Consider the following 21,548-nt stretch of genomic DNA (forward strand, 5'->3'; position numbering starts at 1 on the left):
TGGAAAGCAGGCACTTTTGTGCAAAATTTCATGTAGTCGAAAACCGAATTTTCTGTCAAAAACCAAATTTGGATTGAGATTTTTCAACTAGCTCTAGTAGTCACCCCTACTAGGTGGATTTTGACTCCCTGATTTCAACTCCTTTAAAGTACTCTAATAAAAAGCATTTGATCTACATTTGTTTTCCTTTCAGTGAGTCAGAGCAATGATTCAGACTGTATCTATATCTGCGTGATGGCAGGCCGAATAGGTAAATGTAGAACTTATCCCTTTTGAGAATATAACCCTTTACACATACAGCACTGATTGAATCAAGAATCTACTGCTTTAATCCCCTTTTTTATTTCTGTGCATGTATTTTTGCAGGCAGAAATATGTCTGACTTTTGGGAAATGATAGAGAAGTCTCCTGTTATTAATTACACATTTTCCAGTAATATGTCTGCGCTCCTGGGTAAGTACATCCTGAAGGAATAAATGAATAACAACATGTTTTCTTGTTACCACTGCAATGAATGCAGAGATTTACTTGTCTGTTTATACTACGTATTAACCACAGGAAACTGTGTATGAGTTAAATGCAACACTGGCACATCACCACATTTAGGGTCAGATCCATTATCCACTGAAGGCAAAACTTCTAATGATTTCAGTGGATGCAGTGTCTGGCCCAGGGCTGGACTTACACCTTACAAGCCCCTTGGCACAGCATCTTCAGAACCCCCCTGCCTACAGCTGACCTTCGTGTGGCACACAGTTTTAGAAAGGTAAGGCATTTTCCCTAGAATGCCAGCACCCCTAGGTACGTGCCTATTGTGCCTAATTGGAAATCCAGCCCTGGTCTGACCTTTATGACCTAATCCAAAACTCACTGAAGTCAATGGGAGTCTTCCAATTGACTTCAATGGGTTTTCAATCAGGCCCTTAAATGGGGATAGGAACTGAGCATACCCATAGCCCTTTGACTTCCTTGGGGATTGTAGATTTTCAACTCCTTATAGGATTTGACTCAACAGCACTGCTAAGACCTTGAATTTGCTCTCAGAAAGCACAAATAATTAGAAGAAAATAATATGAAGATTGATTAGATGTTCATCTAATGTGTTATCCTTTGAGGGTGGTCTTAAGTGCCTGGTGTAAGATTTAGGAAGTGTCTGGTTTGCTTACTGAGAGAAAAGAAGCCAGAGATGTATATTTCTAATTTGGATACAAAAGCAAAGTCATTTAGGGGAAAGGTGTTGCATTTACCCCAATTGGAGATATGGTGGGGAATTTGTACATCTCTCTGAAAGGTGGGAAATAATGGAGAGGTGAAATGCTGGGACCATGTTTAGGGGCAGAAAAGGAGAATATTTTCTCCTATGCACCACATGAGTGTGGTGTGTGAGAGGTAGGTGTAGTCATGACCCCATGAGCTATGTCTTCTCTAGATGTTTGGAGGGCCTAAGATGTGGATGGGAGGTGAGGGAGCTAGCATTCTATCTAGCAGTGAACTTGTCAGTCACTGCAGTCCAGTCTCTTCCTATAAAGATGAATAGATGATATTTGGTATCTACTATATTCTGTAAGGTTTGTAAGATACTCGTGTTCATTCCATAGATACACATCTGGGAAAGTAAATCTAGGTGAATTTCCCCAAAATAACAAACACTTGTGTGAAAATAGGATCTCCAGAGCTGGGAACGGTCAGTACCAAAACCACAGGACTCTACTGCACTTGATTTAAAGAACTAACTCCATTAGCTCTCAGCAGTAATAAGCTGTTATAGTCTATGTGAGCTAGCCACTAGAGGGGGATAAGATACATTTGGCCAGTTGCTACATCAAGACCTGTTGTGGTAACCTAAACTGCATGGTAGATTGAGCTACACCTAAAATGTTGACCTCATGCAGCCACTGGTGAATTGGTCTTCTGCTCAATATGAACATCACAAATATTATAAGTGAAGTCAATGGGAATTTTACCTGTGCAGGATAAAGTCCAAGAAAATTATTTCTCCTATTTAACAAAACAGTAAAAACATATAGACATTTTGCCCAATAGCTACTTTTCTTTCAAAGACAATGGTTGTTTCTCTTACACCAGAACTCAATCGAAAACCATGTGTTTGATTTACATATCCAAATGCTATCAAATTTGTTTTGGATTCTGAGCATGGCACGATACAACTAACTCTAACTTTTACTAACTGAAAGATATAGACTCAATTCTTCCCAGCTTAATGACCTTACGAGAAGACCCTGACAAGATTGCGGATGAGCCCCCTGAAGACATTTGGACATTTAAAAGTATGCAAGTATCCTCAGAGCTAAATATTTAATCTCCTGGGCTGACTAGTTGAAATGCATTTCTGTTTCTTATTTGGTTCGCACCACTGTGTGCATGGTGCAGTACAAAATCTAGAGGAAAGCACAGCATTTTCCTAAAGCACAAGATATGTAAACTGGAGAAACATTACACATCAGGCTAATAGTGTGTGATTGGGGATTCGAAGTTCTGTCCCAAAGCTTTTTTTTTAAATAACTTCATTGTTCACAGAAGAGGTGTCTTACAGAGGGATGTGAATTGTGAATTAAGGAAACGTGGTTGCAGGGCATGTGAGATGGAGGAGACAGTTCAAGATGCTTCCCAAATCTCACGCATTCTCCCCATAAACCACTCCTTCTCACCAGTCTGTCTCCTCTTTCTCTATCTAACTATCGAAGGTAATTACATGGCCTCCATTACTGTAGTATCTCACAGTCTTCAATGTATTTATCCTCAAAATAGCTTGTGAGGTAGGGAAGAGCTATTTATCCCCATCTTACAAATAGGGAATGAATGCACAGAGAGCTTCCCCCACATGCCCTTCACATGATCACCCTCCTTAACCCTCACCTCTTAGCTCAGCGTAGAGCTGGTTAGGAAATGATAGAATTATTTTCGAGGGGAAAAAAAACTGAAAAAATAACATTTAATTTTCCTTTTTTTTTTTTTACAATAATCAGAAAACTTTTCAGTAAAATGTTTGTTTTTTGAAAACTTTTTTTTCCATTCAGAAAACAGAAAATGTTGAATAAAATGAAATTCTACCATGCATCCATCTCTCCCCTGACCTCGCTAACGAGGTTGAGCAGTTGCCATTCAACGTGTTCTAGGAATTGATAGGTTTTACCATATGTACTGTAGACATGTTCCCCAAAGTGTTATGTTCACCATTTTCTGGATGTTTTGGCTTTGGCTGTGCTGCACTAGAAGTGTACATCAATGTGCAATCAGATAACAAAATCCTTCCTGTTCTTTTATGGCCTTAGCAACCAGGATGCCTTCCTGGGAACAGACTGTTGCATGGAAAGGAGATGAAATCCTAACTACAAGATTTCCCACATGGCCAAAGACTGTTGGTTTGAAAGGATCTGGATTTCCAATTCTACAGCTGCCTTTGTGGTTACAGACAGATGCTTCAAAAGGACATGGCACTACAAGGCCATCTCCTACTACCATGGAAAGTGATGATATTTTACCCCAAATACAGCCATCAAGTGAGTTCAGAGAATGGTCTGCTGTGATCAGATGCCTGGGAACATAAGGGGCTCTCACTCACTCAGTAGACTATGTCCTTTGCTTATACATCTTCAGGGAGGCTTAAAGGCCAAATCTTGCTCATGTGATCACTCAGCTTGTCCTCCCTGCCTGTGTAGGGCATGCATTGTAACAGCAGCTGTGGAGTGAATCTTCAGGCACTCTGTAGCCCGGGGAAATTATTCTTTCTTGGCCCAACTTCCTACCCTCTGTAGAGCTATTCAGGGGCTGTGTACTGGAAGGAGAATGTGGGCTTAACAGGATGGGGAAGGGAGAGAAAAACAGCTCCTGTTAGATCCAACCATGGATTTTCTGTGGCCCCCCAATCCACTGAAATGTTACTTCCTGCGGAAAAACATCAAGCTTGAGCTTGCTGCCGTCTTGAGAAAAGTCCTCGCATTCAACAAATTACATCAGCCCTGGCCTATCCCCATCATTTTCAGGGAGCAGCCAGCTCAGATAGTGTCATAGGGGTGCAAAGAACAATAGAAACTCTTCTTCTGACCCTCCAGACATCAAACACCCCAGCCTCTACCCGAAAATCTGAGCATAAGAAGGGAAGAGAAGCAAGTCAGGTTCATGGTAACTCAAAAGGCCAAATGAGAGCTAGTGTGGACATAAAAGGGCACAGTTTGCCCACCCTGAGATCAAAGCTCCCACAAACATCATCAGCATCCAGTACATGTAACTTTTTGCTTCCATATATGTCAAAGTTGAAACATTTCAAGTCAGATGAGGAAAGAGCTTGGGCCATGATTTTCAAAAGTGACGAGTGAATTTTCATGGAGATGGTTTGATTTTGATTAAATTGTAGCAGAATTGGCACACACATACCTGGTTTCCTGTCAGTTTTCCCTTCCTGCTCTTTGCCAGCCCTCCTGGGGGGCTAATGGGGAACCAAGATCCTGGAAGCCATGGCTCCTAAGCACTGTGGCTTCCAGCCCAATTGGGGACAGTGGGCTTCCAAGGTCAGGGGCTCTGGGGCAGCCCACCATGCGGGCTCCCCATGAACCGGAGCCCCAGAGCTTCAAAGGCCCCCTGGTGGACTGCCCTGGAGCTGGGGCACCATTCCCTTTCACAGAGAAATTCTAAATTTTGGTTTTCCTTCCAAATTGGAACAAAAACTAATTTTGAAATATAAAGTGCCTCCACGAAATGGAATGGCCTTTCTCCATGCAGCTCTAGTCTCAAGTGGAACATGCAAAAATCACTAGATGTTTTTGAAAATCTAGTCCATGATTCTTTCCCATAAACACATATTATGTGACTCGTATTGAATTAGCTCCGAAATCTGGCTGGACAATTTAATATACGTTCTTTTTTTCTGCAGTGGGTACATCTTCACCAATGCCTTCTGTCTCTGCTGAACAAAGGCAGGATTTGCTGAAACCTCTTCCTCTTTCTAGTGAGGAGATTTCATCATTGTAGGGGAGCTACATACAATTATTGGGACTGCCTTCCACAGCTACTTACCCAAAGGCCTCCATGCTCCTGACTCTTTCTTCTGCCTTCTTCACTCCATGCGCACCACTTAGCTATCAGCCCACTTTCTGACAGGTTTCAGAGTAGCAGCCGTGTTCTTCTCATGCCTGGGCCTGCTGCCACGGCGCCTTGTATGCCTGGAATACCCTCTCTGACATGCTCCCAGCCATTTGAATTATGCCAGGGGGGCGTATTGTAAATCCTTGTCTACTCACAACTAGTTCATGACCTGCCAAAACCTTGGGACTAACAATATGCATGTTGAACTTCACCCTTCATCATCTCCCCATATTTTATATGCTGTCTAATTCAAGGGGGACAGGAGTCCTGTGTCTTTATCTGTCTATAGCGCACCAAGCATGCTGTTGGCATTATACAAGAAAGAAATAATAACTATTGAAATATGTTTGGTTTTGTTCCCATAGCTGAAATGTATCCATTCTGGACACAGCCAGCTTCTCCTGAAGTAACCAAAGTATCTATCCAAACAGAGTCGGGTAAGTTTATTTCCTATGTACAAGAATGAGGTTGTTCTGAGATAACCAGTAAAGAATGCTGCCAGGTACATTTATGACGGAGGAATTAATGAATTTGTCCCTGTATGTGGGCTTATACATATACACATATATAAACAGATGATTTGTCAAATGTGTAATTTTATGTGGTCTACTGATCCTTTACTGAACCTGCCATATGTTTCTATTAAAATGCCAAGGCCTGTTGTATTCTTTTCCTTCCTTCATTTATAACAGATCTGCCTTCATTATTGTTGTCTACCCCTGTATTCAAGCCTGAAGTGTTACCAAAACTGCATACAGCTTCCAGTAAGTACCTGCTCTCTGAGCAGCAAAAAATGGAGGTACTCACAAAATACACTTGCTCAGATTTTCCCATGTGAAAAGGACAGATGTGTTTTAAATATGTGACAGTATGTCATATTTTGAGGTTACATATATTTGTGCGCTCCCATATATAAAATGGGCCACTTTCACTTTGGTTCCATTTGTGAGTCATATAATGCTAATATACAAAACATGTTACAAAAAAGGCATTCACCTATGTCAGGGGTTCTCAAACGGGTGGTCAGGACCCCTCAGGGGGTCATGAGGTTATTACATGGGAGGTTGCGAGCTGTCAGTCTCCACCCTAAACCCCTCTTTGCCTCCAGCATTTATAATGGTGTTAAATATATAAACAAGTGTTTTTAATTTATAAGGGGGGTCACACTCAGAGGCTTGCTATATGAAAGGGGTCACCAGTACTACAAAAGTTTGAGAAACACTGATGTGTTACATGTGTTGGTTTTAACTTTGGGGAGAATCTGAAAACTCCCTTATCCAAAAGAAAATAGCATGCTTCAAATACTCTTACTAATAAAAGTCAATCCCTGTTTCTTTACACACAACATGTAATCTAGAGAAAGAAAATCAAGACTGTTTACCAGTCCAGCAGTCCCTAAGCCTCAGGATGTGGCTAACCTCCTTTGGTGATGTAAATATCGGCAAATCAAGGATGCCTGTCAGGGGCTAGGTTTTCACAAGATTAGGTGCAGGCTTGGTATGTAGCTCAGGTCCCAAGTATCACAATAGGTGCTAAGTACTTTTGAAAATCTGGGCCCTATTTAGATGCCTAGAAGGAGCTCTCTTGAAAAATCTGGGCCCAACTGTGGGTGCTGAACCCATGAACATCTGGCCCTGAGCTCTTTTGGAAATTAGCCCCAAGTCATCTAGTCCAGAGTTGACAATTGGAAAGCATAATAGCTTAGAAGTAGACTTACGCTAAATCTGCATAGCAAGTCAAGTTAAAGCCTTAAACGTGATTCAGGGAGCAGAAGGAAACTTCTGCTTCTAAACACAACAGCAGCCAGAAATATAAGAAATCTGACAGATTTTTGCCAGTGCTTATCATAGGAAATAAATAAACATTTGTGCTCTTGGTGAGGACAGCTCTGTCCATTATACCGTATGCTTAAGATAGAAAGAAACATGTTGAGTGTGACTGTTGAAGTGGAAAAGAAAAAGCAACTATGGCCACATCTTGCCATCCTTTTTTAAGCATAACTCCCATTGACTTCAGTAAGAGTGTGATGCATGGGTATGACTCTTAGGCCTGGTCTACACTAAGGGGGAAAACAATCTAAGTTACGCAACTTCAGCTACGTGAATAACGTAGCTGAGGTAGACATACTTAGATCACTTACCGCGGTGTCTTCACTGCAGTAAGTCAATGGCTGACACTCTCCCATCAACTCCACCTGCGCTTCTCGCCCTGGTGGAGTACCGGAGTTGACAGGAGAGCGCTCAGCGGTCGATTTATCGCATCTAAACTAAATGTGATAAATCAACCCCCGCTGGATTGATTGCAGCCCGTTGATCCAGCAGGTAATGTAGACAAGCCCTTAGAATAGTAACATAAACTCATAACAAACATAAAGACTTAAGCCAACATCCCATTCCATTTCAATTAACCCACATTCCAAACCCCATCCTGTCTTCCTACCATGCAACTATTTAGGCAGGGGTGTGTGGATCCACACTTTCTCCAAGTTCAGGAGTGAGGCTTTGTCTGGGGTTTTATCTGGTTCATTTTAGAGCCAGCCCCAAGCTGAGAAATTCAGAGCTGAATTTGAGCTCTCTCTACGTTCGGGGGTGATTGGATCATGGGTTTTATTTCTGGCTTATCCCTGCCTTTGTTCCAAATTATTCATGGAAGAAATACAGGAGATGAAAACAAGGCCAGAGGAAATTAACTCTGCATCTTGAAGCTTCATGCCCTGCTGCAGTTCTTGTCCCTGCTGGTTCCACATTTAGGCCTCAGTATGTATAGCTAGCACTCCTACTTGAGTCTCCTGTCTGCGGTGAGCCATACAGAAGCTAAGGGAAACCAAACTGTAAAGATGGTTTCCCCAGCTGCAGTCAGTGACTAGCAAAACTCAAAGGGTTATTGAGGTTTGGGCTGGAGAAGGACTCACGTATTTAGATACATCTTATCTTGACCCATGGGGGTGCCTCCTATGACAGAAGAGTGGAATTTGGTGGTTTCGGGGGTTTTAATCTTGATTTTCACTTGATCTTAATTCCTTCACTGTCTGTCGCCTGGTCTGGAATGTGAATACCTCATTTTAAGATTGCATGTTGATTTAGGCTAAACATTTTCAGAGCCACTTAAGCCACCAAAGTTAATGGGAATTTGGCATCCAAGTCCTCCAGGCAGCTTTGAAAAACTGAGCCTTAATCTCACTTTATTTGACTCATATGAGCTATCTTTTGAGAGCAGCCATTGAACTCAGTTCTCTAATGATACTTGTTTTTATAATGTGACTTTCAAGCTGGAGCACCCCAGAGTGCCTTTTCAAAGGGCTCACTTCAGCCACCTCTCGGGTGGAACATGAAAGCTATTTAACAGTGCACAGCAATACTGCACAACAGTGTAGGACAGGGTGTGAAAAAGAAAAGCATGTGTGACTGGAACAGTGGAAGGTATTTAATTAAGCAGCATGCAAATTCTCCAGTTAATATCTAGCCAGGACCACAGTGGTTCATTCAGACAGAGCCCTGGGATATTTGATGACCATGAGTATTCAAGACCTTGATTCTACTGTTCATCGTAAAGCAGTGCAGCATCGTGCCCCCAGATTGGTGCTAGCACCTTTGGCTAGTCAGTAATGCAGAGAAAAGAATGTGATCTACTGAATCATCAGACCACGTACCACAGCACCAAGTTAGTCTCCTGACCAACTGCTGACACATCCCTATTTAGCTTGGTGCCATATGACCTGGTCCTGGCACAAGATGGAATGGCTGCAGATGTTTTGCTCGTGCTTAATAGATTTTGAATGTTTTTTTCCCTCTCCCACTGGATTCACACCAATTTCCTGCCTAGTTACCATCAAATTCCAGAAAAGTTACTTCTCTTTTCATTATTCATACTCATTTAATTCTCATTCTCATTTTTGAAAATAGCCCATAATGACCGACATGGACCTTCTCCCAATCAGGCAACACATCTCCCAGTCTGAAGACTCCCACCACAAAGCACACATCCACCTCTCCTCCTGACATGTATCTCTGCTTCCCACTGGACCCTGCCCACATTCAATCTGCCCACCCTACTCTGCTTCCTCTCTATGCCCAGTGGGGCCACCACCCCACTCGCTGGCTTCCTACTAGTCTTTCTCCCCTTGGTCTCCAGCAGCCGAATACTCCTCGTTGTGACCTACCCTGTCATGCTGGTCCTCTTTGCCCGGTGCTCGCCCACAGGCAACCTCCTGTCGTCCCCTGCGGATAGCTGCTCCATTCCTGAATTGCCATGGTCAAAAGCCAAGAATGATGGGCTGAGTGTGCTTTCATACTTCCCGCCCCTAGGTTAATATGTGGACTGTTTTTCCATTACATGAAATTCACTCATCCTGTCTGCTAATTAAAGCCAGTTAGGGTGATGTGATGCAAATTTATCCCATGTCTTTTATATTTCAAAGCACTCAATGAGCCAGACTCTGAACTCTCCATGTCCTCTTTTGCTCCGCTTTGTTTTTTGTTCTTCAGTTATAAACTGCTCCTGAGAAAGGAAATTCGGTGGAGCCCATGAGGCTACTTCATGTGGTCAAAATGAAATGATTTCTATGTTCCCAGAGAAAAGCCGTACTGTCAGGTGTGGTGACAGTGTTTCTGCTTTGAGGCAGACCTTGTCTGTTTTGAAGGGCGATGTTAACCGCCGAGCGCTGCTGGGCCTGAAGAGTTAAAGCAGCTGTTCCACGGCTCCTGATGATAAATGTAATTTTATTGTGTGGGAGGGCACCATAGGGTGAAGAACACCCAGCCCAGCATTCAGAAGTGAAATAAGTGGTGGGAATGGGGCATCAGGCACATGAAAGCTCAAGAGTTTCTTAAAGCCACTTTCTGTAAATGGAATCCAAAGAGGCTTTTTGCAGACAGGAGTCATTCCACAGATGAGAATCCCCAGCATCCATAGGAATTGCCATAGTGCATCAGACCCATGGTCTTGTTTGACCCCCATTACCACAGTATTTGAGCACCTCACAGTCATTCACGTATTTTTCCCTCAGAACACCTCCATGTAGCAGGGCTGTGCCGCTGATGCACACAGAAGCCAGCTGACATGCTCGTGGTCATACAGGAAGTCTCTGGTGAAGCTGGGAATGGAACGCGGGTCTCCCAACTCTGAGGCTAGCACCTCAGCCACTGAGCCTTCCTTTCGGTCTAGCCTACTAGCTTGTTTCTGACAGTGACCAGCACCAGATGCTTCAGAGGAAATGGGAAGAAGCCCCATAGTAGGCAGATGTGGGTAATCTGCCCCAATGAAGATCTCATCCTAATCCCTAATAATTAGAGCTTGGTTTAAACCCTGAAGTCTGAGGTTTAATATCCCTTCCAAATTTTTTGTAAACATTCCTTATTCTTGTGGATATTCTTGACCATATGAATGGTCATTTGCGGCTTGATTCTTGTTAAATTCTTGGCTTCAAAGTCATCCTGTGGCAATGAGTTTCACTGTCCATACATTGTGTGGAAAAGTATTTCCTTTGATCAGTTTTGAATTTGTCACCTTTTAATTTAATTGAATGTCCCCCTGTTGTTGTGTTATGAGAACAGGACAACAGGATATACCTTCTCTAGATCGTCATTATTGTACATACTTGTGTAATGCATCTTCTGCAAAATATGCTACCTCACTGTTTAACCCTTTCTCCAGATCATTATTAGACTTGATTTAGGACCCAGATCCATCACCCTGAGCAATGCTGGATAGACCCTCCTGTGCACACAGCTCTTACAGTAATTCATCTCAGTTAAGCCCAGCCACATTCTGCACATGCCTGGCCACATTCACTGGCACTGCCTGGAGACAGCTGGGATGATTTCCCTGTGCACAGAGGATCTAATCCTGCTGTCATCAGAGAAGAACATGCATTGGCTTCACTGATTCAGGATCAGGCACCTTGAGTATTAACTAATGTTCATAGGTAGCCAGAATCCCAGCTCCATAAATCAACCACTGAATTAGCCATAGACTTTGTCTGCATTAATGTGATGTTATAAATCTATAATGTGGTTTAATCTTAGGAGAGGGACTATCATTAAGTCTTTGCACTTTAGATTTAGTCTGGAACAAGACAGGACATAGAAATATTTGTGGATGTCCTATCTATTATTTGGCATGCCTACTTTTCATAGATGGAATGACTGCAAATAGACTAAGGACCACATCAAGGTGGAATTGCTTCTATCACCATCCTGCAATTGAATTTCTGAGCATAGACCCCTTTGTCCATGCAGAGCCCCACTGAAGTCAGTGGGATTCTGTAGGGGTCTCCATGACATGATCCTGTTGCAGGAGTGAACACTTAACGTGTATCAATAAGCTGGCAGTTTACTCTGTGGACATTGATTTATGATACCAATCTAGGAATTTCGGCAGCACTCCTCACCATCCCTATGCTATTTGAATGCCTGTATGGATGTGAAAGGTCATATATTGGCTTACTCCTGATTTATCTGCACACAGGAGGAAAGATGCAAAAAGCCTGTCTCCTCATATCCTGCCCCAGGCAAAGTCTGGCTGCAGTCCCATTTCCTGTGCTCTCCTGAGGGCAGGGACTGCTCTCTTCTGGCACCCCTTGGGGGCCAAGCCACGTCAAAGGGGGTAAGGGAGGGTATGAAGGAGGTGGGATTATGTCTAATGACTTGTTGAAACTATTGCTGCCAATCGTGTTTTGATTTTCCATAGTATCTCTAGTGTGTTCAATGGGTTCTACCTCTCAGAATTAGGCTGGATTCCTTGCAAAGTGTTGTTAATAATAATGTATTTGTTCAGCATTAACAAAATGTTCTGCCCTACACAAGACACTAAAATAGAGACAGAGCCTGCCCCTAGGAGCTTCCAGTCTAAAAGACAGACACAGGGAAGACAAGATGCATTGGCAAACACACAGCGGAGGGAGGGAACCTGTACAGGAGCAGATTATTCCTTTACCGACATTGAGTATCACTTTGGTTTTAAAACTGGAGAGTGCCCTAGCTGCCGAGCGAATCACACCAAATTAATGTTCTTCAACTGCCTTTTGGAGACGTGACATTCACACTCTCCTCTCTTAATGCTAATGTATCATTCTGCAATCAAAGCCACACTGCAAACTGTGCTCCAGGCAAGGCAGCATTTGAACGGAATAGTGTACGTTTACTCTTGCTGCCAGTTAACACATATATTTTCTGACCAATCTAATAGGTATGAAACTAAAATGGTGTGAGAGAAATGCTGTGCTTGAGGAGACATGACAAGGATGCAGGATTCCAGGAGTATGCCAAATATAGTCCCTCTAGCTAAGATGCTTATCTGGCCCTCCATTACCAGAATGTCTGAGTGTCTCACAGGTTTTAATAAGAGAAGGAGGACTTGTGGCACCTTAGAGACTAACCAATTTATTTGAGCATAAGCTTTCGTGAGCTACAGCTCACTTCATCGGATGCATCGGATGAAGTGAGCTGTAGCTCACGAAAGCTTATGCTCAAATAAATTGGTTAGTCTCTAAAGCTTTCGTGAGCTACAGCTCACTTCATCCGATGCATCCGATGAAGTGAGCTGTAGCTCACGAAAGCTTATGATCAAATAAATTGGTTAGTCTCTAAGGTGCCACAAGTCCTCCTGTTCTTTTCACTTTCTAGAATGGCATTTGGATGTTGTGGCTAAAGAGTTCTGATTGGTGTGAGTATCATCTCATCACCTGGGTGGGACAGGGTTTACCCCTGTATTGAAATGTACAAGGCACACATGATTGACATGGATTATAGAGTAAAGTATAGACTGGTTTGGAATATTAAAAAAGAGGATTAGATTAGACTCTAGAAGGAAGAAGTTTAAGGCAAGAAGGGACCATTATGATCATCTAGCCTGACCTCCTCCATGGCACAGGCAAAGCACCTCACCCAGTAATTGCTGCATCAACCTCACACCCTCTGTTTGAGCAATAGCATCTCTTTATATAGACAGCCGGTCTTGATTTCAAGCCTTCAGGTGACAGAGAATCCAGCACAGTAATACCCAATTTGTTCCAATATTTAATTAACCTCGCTTAAAAATTTGCACCTTAGTTCTCATCTGAATTTGCCTAGTTTAGACTTCCAGGCTGGGGATCTTGTCATACCGTTCTGCTCAGCGGTTCTCAAACTCTGGGTCAGGCCTCCAGAGTGGGTCACAACCTCTTTTTAATGGGGTCACCAGGGCAGGCATTAGACTTGCTGGGGCCTGGGTCTGAAATGGAAGCCAGAGCCCCACTGTCCTGGGCTGAAGCTGAAACCCAAGGGCTCAGGCTTTGGCTTCAGCCCTGGGTGGCGGGGCTCAGGTTACAGGCCCCCCCTACCCTGGGCTGAAGTCCGTGGGCTTTGGCTCCCACACCTGGGACAGTGGGGCCAGGCTTCAGTCCCACCTCCTGGGGTCATGTAATAATTTTTGTTGTCAGAAGGGGGGGTTACGGTGTAATGAAGTTTGACAACTGCTGTATAATTAGGAGCTATCCGATACACTCTGTATACAGCATTAGAAAGCAAAGGTATGCAGTAAAATTCCTGTATCCGTCATTTGGGAAGGAGATGGGAAATGAGGTGAATGAGTGGGAAATGTCCAGTTAATGTGGGGATGTTCTTTGTAACTATTTCCATAAACACTAACTGAGGGGTTCTCTTATGAAGACCCATGGGTGGGTTTGAGCACATAAGAAATTGAATATGAATAGCTCTGTGGTGCGGATAAATAGGTACCAATACAGTTCCGTAGGAGAGGGACACTTTGAGGAAGACTTTGTGGTAGATTAATTAGAAGCATATGGAAAAATAAAACACAATGTTTTGACATTGTCAAAGGAAATCGTAGTAGTTTGAAATGGGTTTTTAATAAATCTGAATAAGACAGAACTTCCTGTGATAACTGCTTGGTCAAAATAGGGGCAGCAACATGAAGACTCCACAGTTGGGCTGCAATCACTTTTTTAAGGCAAACACTGCTTCCTTGTGGCCCTTTTGTGCTAATGGAGCTGCCTGAGAGATCGAATTGCCACGTTGCATTCCCCACGCAAATGTCTCCTAAGCAGTGTGCTCCGTGAAGGTAGAGGGGGTTGCTTTTTTTCAGCAACCCCTGGGCTTTTCATGCAGAGACTTGGAAACAAAACCTTGGTTCAGATTTACTTGGCAGTCTAACAATGATATTTCTGATTTAGGAAAGCTCTTGTGCATACCAACTCATACTGTCTTCAGCCGGCTGGTTATTGACTCACAACGAGCCCTTCTCTAAATGTGGGCGTCTGCATGTGTGTCGTGCAGCTGCTCCTGCAAACATCCAATTTTCTTTAGTCAGGCACGATCACATGTTAACTTTCTAAGTACATCTTAGTATATTGTGTTCATTTGGTTTTTGCCTTTATGGGAGTCTGGAGCCAGTGCTCTGTGCTCTCAGCCATTTTTGTGGGTTTTCCCAAATGCCTGGGCACTGTACTCTGTACTTGCGCTTTTCTTATTTTAATAGTACTCTCTCACCTGGTCTATACTACATGGTTAGGTCGACCTGGCTGTGGATGTGTCTACACTTAAACTCGGCTCCTGTCGATGTAAGTGTCCCGCTACGCCAACTTAACACCTGAGTGGCAGAGAGCCAGGGCTGATGGAGTTAGGTTGACGCAGTGATAATGTAGATGCTGCGTTACTTACGTCCACTGTTACTGGCCTCCAGGAGCTGTCCCACAATCCCCCACATTGACCCCACTGGTTACGGTTGTGAACTCTGCTGCCTAGACAGGAAGCTGCCCTGCCCCTTTAAAGCCCACGTGTTTTTGAAATTCCTTGTCCTGGTTCCCCACTTGGTGAGCACACCCGGCAACTCTCCATTGTTGAGTTGAATGGCCCAGCTGACCATGCTGGCTACACACTGCAGACACGCTTCTGGCTGGAGTAGGCAGGAAATATTGGATTGCTTGTGGTGAGAAGAGGCTGTTCAGGTCCCGTGCTGATCCAGCCTTGGACACCTGGATATCAACGAGCGGATTGCTTGGGGCATGCAGGAGAAGGCCTACACTAGGGATCAGCGGCAGTGCCGTGTGAAAGCCAAGGAGCAGTGGCAGGCAAACCAGAAAGCCAGGGAGACCATCAATCAATCTGGTGCTGAGCCACAGACCTGCTGCTTTTACAAAGAGCTACAAGCCATTCTCTTGCGGGGACCAACCCCAACAACACTGTGGATACTTCCAAGAAGTCTGAGTCAGAGGCTTTTTCTGAACAGTGAAGAGGAAGGGGGATATGGGGAATCAGGAGACGTGGGGATCCAGCTGTGCAGCAACCCAGGACATGTTTTTGACTCTACCGCAGTCCAGCCAGTCCTAACAGTTGAGCACAGGCGAGTCCGATACAGGGGAAAGAACCTCTGGTAAGTATGCAGTTTGCTTTGAAATTACAGGGCTGGAGCCCCCAAAGTAGCAGGGCACAGCTGTTGAGTTACTCTTTTTTTTTAAATTTGAGCTTGAAGAAGTAGGGCAACCATCACGAGAGGTAGAGTTCCCAGCTGCTTTTCATTCCCCTCTGGAGTTAGGCAGAGGGAGGCCATGTAGAGTCATTTGTTTATGTGCACCGGGATGTCCCATGAATACTCCGTAGAGATCTCTGCGATTTCTTCAGCAGGACCCAGGCTAGCAGCAGCTTTGCGCTCTCTGCCTCTGTGACCCTCAGGGGTGAAATACCAGCTAAAGTCACTACTGCCTGTGGGATATGGTGCCTGTATTGAGTGCCATTGCCCTGTAGAGCTATATCCATGGCTGTGAGCTATTCCTCCAACCCTCTTCACGGGCCGTACTCACCCTGGCAAGTGCTGTGCCAGGCGCCGGGCTGTATCAGTCCCAAGAAGAAGTGAGAATGTAGGGCTTACAATTTCGGGGGATCAAGGGGAGTGAGGTCAATATCCTAAATTTCTATTTCCATTGGGAATACACTGAACAATGGTACCTCTCTGTGTTGTATTTACAGCTGCTGGTATTGTGGCCTTCAGGGGCTCCCCCTCCACACCCATGGAACGCCTGAGCCAGGTAGGGAGGGGAAAGAAGAGGACTCCGGACGACATGTTCCAGGAAATGCTGCAAGCCTGCGCTGCTTCAGAGAACCAGATTAGGGCCCAGAGGATCACCCTGACAGACAGCCTGGAGAGGAGAAAGGCCCAGGAATCCCAGCAGGAAAAAGAGAGGAAAACGCACCAGCTCATAACAGGGCTCCTCGGTAAGCAACCAATGAAGCCTCAGACTCTGGTAGATCTACAGGTCTAAGAATCTGGTGCTCGCCTCCCTCTGTAGCCCATAGAGAACTCAATATCAGGACCTCCCTACCCCGTCCCCCACAACATTCCACATGTCATCAGGGGTCACCGCACTATTCCTACCACTCCACCCCGGGGGACATTAAAGACAATCACAGCTTTACATATGCTGACCTATGAAAGCCATGGTTGGTGTAAGTGTACCTGAAATGGAAATGACTGTTCTTTCCCCTTCAGAAGTTCTGTTCCTTTAATTTATTAAGCTTTAAATGCTCTTTTTGAATGGCCTCATTCATGTTATGGAATAAAATTCTATTTTGTTTGGCTAAAGAGTCAACTCTGTTAGTTCACAACATATGCTGTTTGGTGCTGGGCAGGTTTGACATGCTCCAGTTGCCTGTTACTTCGTTTTGTCACAGAACCATAACATTATTCACAAACAATAGGTGCACTGACAGTGTTATATTCCTACATACACAGCAATCACTACAAGAATGCTACCTGGCTGCAAAAGAGCAAGGCTGCAGAGACACACTACAGCCACGCACACTGCTCTGGCTCACTATTAAAATGTTATTTCAAAGCCTCTCTGAGCCATCTAGCTCTGTGTTGAGCTCTTCTAATAGCCCTTGGATCTGGTTGTTCAAATTCAGCAGACAGTCGCGTCACCTCTGCGCTCCACCCCAGCAGAAACTTTGCTCCGTTTGCTTCACAGATATGCTGCAGGACACAGCAGGCAGCTATAACCAGTGGCATATTTTTCTGTTTCAGATCCAATCTCATAAGAAAACAATGCCAGTGACACTTCAAATAACCAAAGGCACATTCAATTGTCATTGGGCACCTGCTGAGCCTGTAGTTGAAGCGCTCCTTGCTGCTGTCGAGTTGACCGGTGTATGGCTTCATGAGCAAGGGACTGGCTGGGTCTCCCAGGATCACTATTACCATTTCAATGTACCCAATGGCAAGCTGCCAGTCAGAAAAGAAAAGTCCCTGCTTGCAGCTTTCTGCAGAGTCCTGTGTTCTAAAATGCAAGTGTCATGCACCTTCCCTGACCAGCCCACGCTGATGTCAGTAAAGCATCCCCAGTGATCCACCAGCAAGTGCATAACCATACAAAAGTATTCCTTTCTACTAATGTACTCTGTGGCAAGGTGGTCTGCTGCTTAAATAGGGATACGCGTGCCAGCTATCGCCCAACCACAGTTCAGAAAGCCTGCTGCTGCAAAACCATCCACTATGTCCTGCACATCGCCTGGAGTCACAGTCCTGCCTAGCAGGAGGTGATTACTGGCTCTGCACACTTGCATGACAATGGCGCCTGTGGTGAATTTCCCAACTCCAAATTGATTCCTGCCTGGCTGGCAGCAAACTGACATTGCGCATTTCCACAGTGCAATCACCACTTGCTCCTCAAGAGTCAATGTCACTCTCATTTTGGGGGTCTCTGCACCGGAGGGCTGGGGAAAGCTCCGCACACAGATCCAGGAACTTGGCCTTGTGCATCCAAAAGTTCTGCAGCCACTGCTTGTCATCTCAAACCTGCATGACGACGCAATCTCACCAGTCAGTGCTTGTTTCTCAGGCTCAGAGCTGGCGCTTCACCTTCTCTAGCTGCTCTGTGATCACCACCACCAATCCTGAGTTGTTTCTTTCTATGTCCCACAGCAATCTTGCCTCCCAGGCAGCCTCATGTTCCCCGTGGCTCCTCTTGCAGCTCTGCGCCCTGTGCTTGCAGCGCTCAGGACAATAGTGCAGAGCTGTCCAGGTGCCACGCCTCTGTTAGAGATGGCTGACCGTGAGGAGGGCCACACAGGTCTGAGGGGATTTTTGAAAAGAAGATGCAAAATATTATGGGATGCAGTAGAAGTGATGGGCTGGAGAACACTGCATTGTGGGAAGTTGCCCCCACGCTCCTAGTCGCCCCTCCAAAACAAGGCATTGCAAAAACTTTCTAAAACACCAGGCACTGAGTGGTGGTAAGTTGCACAGTGGGATACCTACCCACGTGCACTGCATGCCGCACTGATACAAGCACTCCTGGTGAGGACGCGCACTGCATGCCGCATAGTGTAGCGTGCGCATGCCCAAGCGATGTAAGGGCTGCGGTTGCTGCATGCCAACGTAACTTAGGCCAACATAATTTTGTAGTGTAGACGTAGCCTCGGAGAAGTAAAAATTCAAAGCATTGGAACGTAAACTGGAGCTAGTTGATGTACGTTTCTTAAAGGGTTCGAATTTTTCACCTGTGTATGATGCATATGTATAGCTTGGAATTGATCATGTCAGCCATGAAAAGCAATGGAGCTGGACCGGAAGAAGTACTTAGGCATAAAATCCCAAATGATGGACAACCTATAGCAAGACAGGCAGTGACGAGAAGGAGAGAGAGCAAGCTAGCCTGGGACTTTGGTCATTCTCAGCCGGGAGTTTCTACTGAAACTTACCAGTAGGCAACTGATAAATACCAGACGGTACAAAGAAGTACTGAATTTAGAAGGCTTCCAGCCCCAGGCAATGATGGTAGGTAGCTAATTATTTTGTCCTTCTTGACCTCTGTTGTTTTTCTTCTGCTTAAATAGATGTAGCCATTCCAAGAGGCAAATATGCCTGACTCCCCATAGCACCTATTGGTTGTCACTGGCAATTAGTGATTAGCATAACTAATGGGTGTATTTTTGGTTTCTTTGTATCCTAGATGGTGAGAAATGAAGAATTTGAGAAGAATTAGGCTCACATACCTGACCAAGCTGCAGTTGTTCTTTACCATCAGAAAATGATTCTGCACAGAGATGTTTTTGATTGTGGTTTTTTTTATTGTAAGCTCTGTGTTGTTTGGTTCAGATCATCTTGGCCTTCTCTGTGAAGACTGCAAATCTTGGGTATCTCTAGGACCTCAGAATTGGAGACAGGTCAGATGTCCCTTTAGCAACAACTAGAAATAAAGAAATTCCAGCTAGCTAGCTACTTACCATGGTGTCTTATGAGTTTCTGTAAGGGATCAACAGTGCTCTGGAGACCTTTACCTGAAGTCTTAAGGGAAGGCAACCCTCATTCCAATAATGAGTAATGTGCAATGTTGCAAATACTATAGTAAATCAGAGTGCGGAAAATTCCTTTTCCAGACCTTTGATGTGATCTTATAATTGAAGTAAACAGTGGTTCAGACAGTGCAGCACCTTTGGGCCTCATCTTAAGCACCCAGCATTCTCAGCAACATCAGCACCTCTCAGGATCAGACTCTTTGTATGTAATTAGTTGGGGCTTGATGGAGGCTCAGGGATATGCAGAGTATGGATGGCAGAGTAGCTTCAACCCACCAGATCCTGGCACCTGCTAGGCAAGCACCAGACACTTTGTGGGGTGCACTGTTTGGCACTGGGTCTCATCATGGAAAAAGGCTATAGGCAGCCTGCACCATTGTGCAGGAACTTCTGGGGACCCAATGGATGACTCAAGCCTTTGGTATAAAACTGACGTCACCTACAGGATGGAGTAATTCATGTGCCTCAAGTCTGGGGAAGCACTATTCCAAGAATCCACAAGTATATGTATTCTCTGACTTTGTCACATAATTTTGTAAAATGGCAGTGAGAAGAAGAACATGGGCATGGAGGACCTCTTTGTAACAGGTGACGGTAAAGAGATCTCTCTCGCAGTGAGAGCCACACAAATGGCATGAATACAGTGGCAGTATTTTTTAAATGAACAGAGTATTATTCCAGAAAATGACTTTTAGCCACTTGCCAGCAGGAGGCAGGCTTGCTTGACACTTCCTTCTGAGGAACCAGATCCATCAGTCTCATTGGAAAACCATACTGTTATGTGAACGTTACAAGACGAAATAACAATTTATATTGCAATGTCAATGTTATTAAATACTATAGTTATATTTCTGCTTAGTGAGCTGACCTGCCCTAAGCAGGCAATGAAATCACCACAGCAGAGACAGTTTTGCACTCAGATCTTAATGCTAAGTGATAAATCTTAGATAGATCTTAATGCTAAGTGCTAGTTCCCACCTATCTATATCTTATCCCACAGTGGTCTTGTATGCAGAAAACGAGGGGTGAGAGCAGAGGACTAGCAGGCCACAACTCCTGAGTTCTCTTTGCAGGCCTGTACTCACTTATACAGTGAGGTACTGACTCACTGTATAACCTTTTTGTGGAAAATTCATTTTCATTTAGAACAAAAAGTCAAATTTTCTCACAGAACAGAAATTCCAGTTGGGAAACTGACAGGTTTCATTCTGATCATGTCAAAACATTAGAATAGCTCATTTTATATCTATATATAGATATATAATGTTAATATTTTATATACGAAATCAGGTGAGGACATCAAAACAGAACATGTCAACATTATGAAAATGGAACGAAAAAGTTGAAACAGTTAGTTTCAACTTTTTCCCATTGAACAGCTCATTGGAATCAACATATTCCCAAAAAACATTTTGGTTTCAACAGAACTGCATTTTCTAATAGAAAACTGTTCCATCAAAAGTTGTTTGACCCGTTCCAGCCTTGGGAAAATCACTTAAGCTCTGTGAAAGGGGAATAATACTTGCCCACCTTAGCAGAGTGCTTTGAGAGCCTATAAGAAAGGGGCTCTCAATATATTTATATATTTGCATTATAAGGTAACTTTAACATCCATTTCAGTACACAGTCTAAGTCTAAAATTCAGACTCAATGTGATGTCATTAAAGACGGTTTATTAGAACAAGAAACCAATAAGTTTCAGTTGGCATTAAATGGGAAATCAGTAAGTGTCAAATGCTATTAAAGAGACAAGTCCACTGAATTGCTGCAAACCTGTTGTGGGGCAGAGAAACACTTGAAGTGGAGTTTCCACTAAACGAGCTGATATTTACATGCTCTTGCCATTGCTTGTTCAATATCTGAAGCATAGTTTCCCCTGGCCTCTTGACATACAGATGTTTGCCAGATGTCAGAATCCTTGGCAGTTTGGGATGCAGGGATGGTCCAATTTTACTGCTAGCTTGGCCAGTTCCAAAGGGGGCGGATGTTGCTTTGAAGTAATCTTTTTCAGATTGACAGCAACTTCATTTCCCTCCTGCCTCTGGATGCCATTTTTTATTAAACTTCATGTCAGCACTAGACAACTCAGGCATATTTCAACAGAGCTTCATTAATGCAAGTGTAAGTGGAATGACCTCTCCTATCATATAACATAAG

At 44.1% G+C, this 21,548-nt stretch overlaps 1 protein-coding gene across 3 annotated transcripts in view; it reads left to right on the forward strand.

The window, feature by feature from the left end:
- Positions 1-21,548, forward strand: part of LOC311516698 (otoconin-90-like) — an 87,562-nt gene that overhangs the window by 17,775 nt on the left and 48,239 nt on the right. For 2 of the 3 annotated variants that reach the window (XM_084621032.1, XM_084621031.1), the window contains exons 8-13: positions 194-250; positions 367-453; positions 2,196-2,288; positions 3,294-3,521; positions 5,469-5,540; positions 5,796-5,867. In XM_084621032.1, coding sequence (XP_084477158.1) covers positions 194-250; positions 367-453; positions 2,196-2,288; positions 3,294-3,521; positions 5,469-5,540; positions 5,796-5,867 — 609 coding nt within the window. The remainder of the gene's footprint in view (positions 1-193; positions 251-366; positions 454-2,195; positions 2,289-3,293; positions 3,522-5,468; positions 5,541-5,795; positions 5,868-21,548) is intronic. The other variant, XM_084621033.1, reaches the window with a different exon arrangement.

Source organism: Lepidochelys olivacea, assembly GCF_965140295.1.
Source record: "Lepidochelys olivacea isolate rLepOli2 genome assembly, chromosome: 2".
In the NCBI taxonomy this organism is placed as follows: domain Eukaryota; kingdom Metazoa; phylum Chordata; order Testudines; family Cheloniidae; genus Lepidochelys; species Lepidochelys olivacea.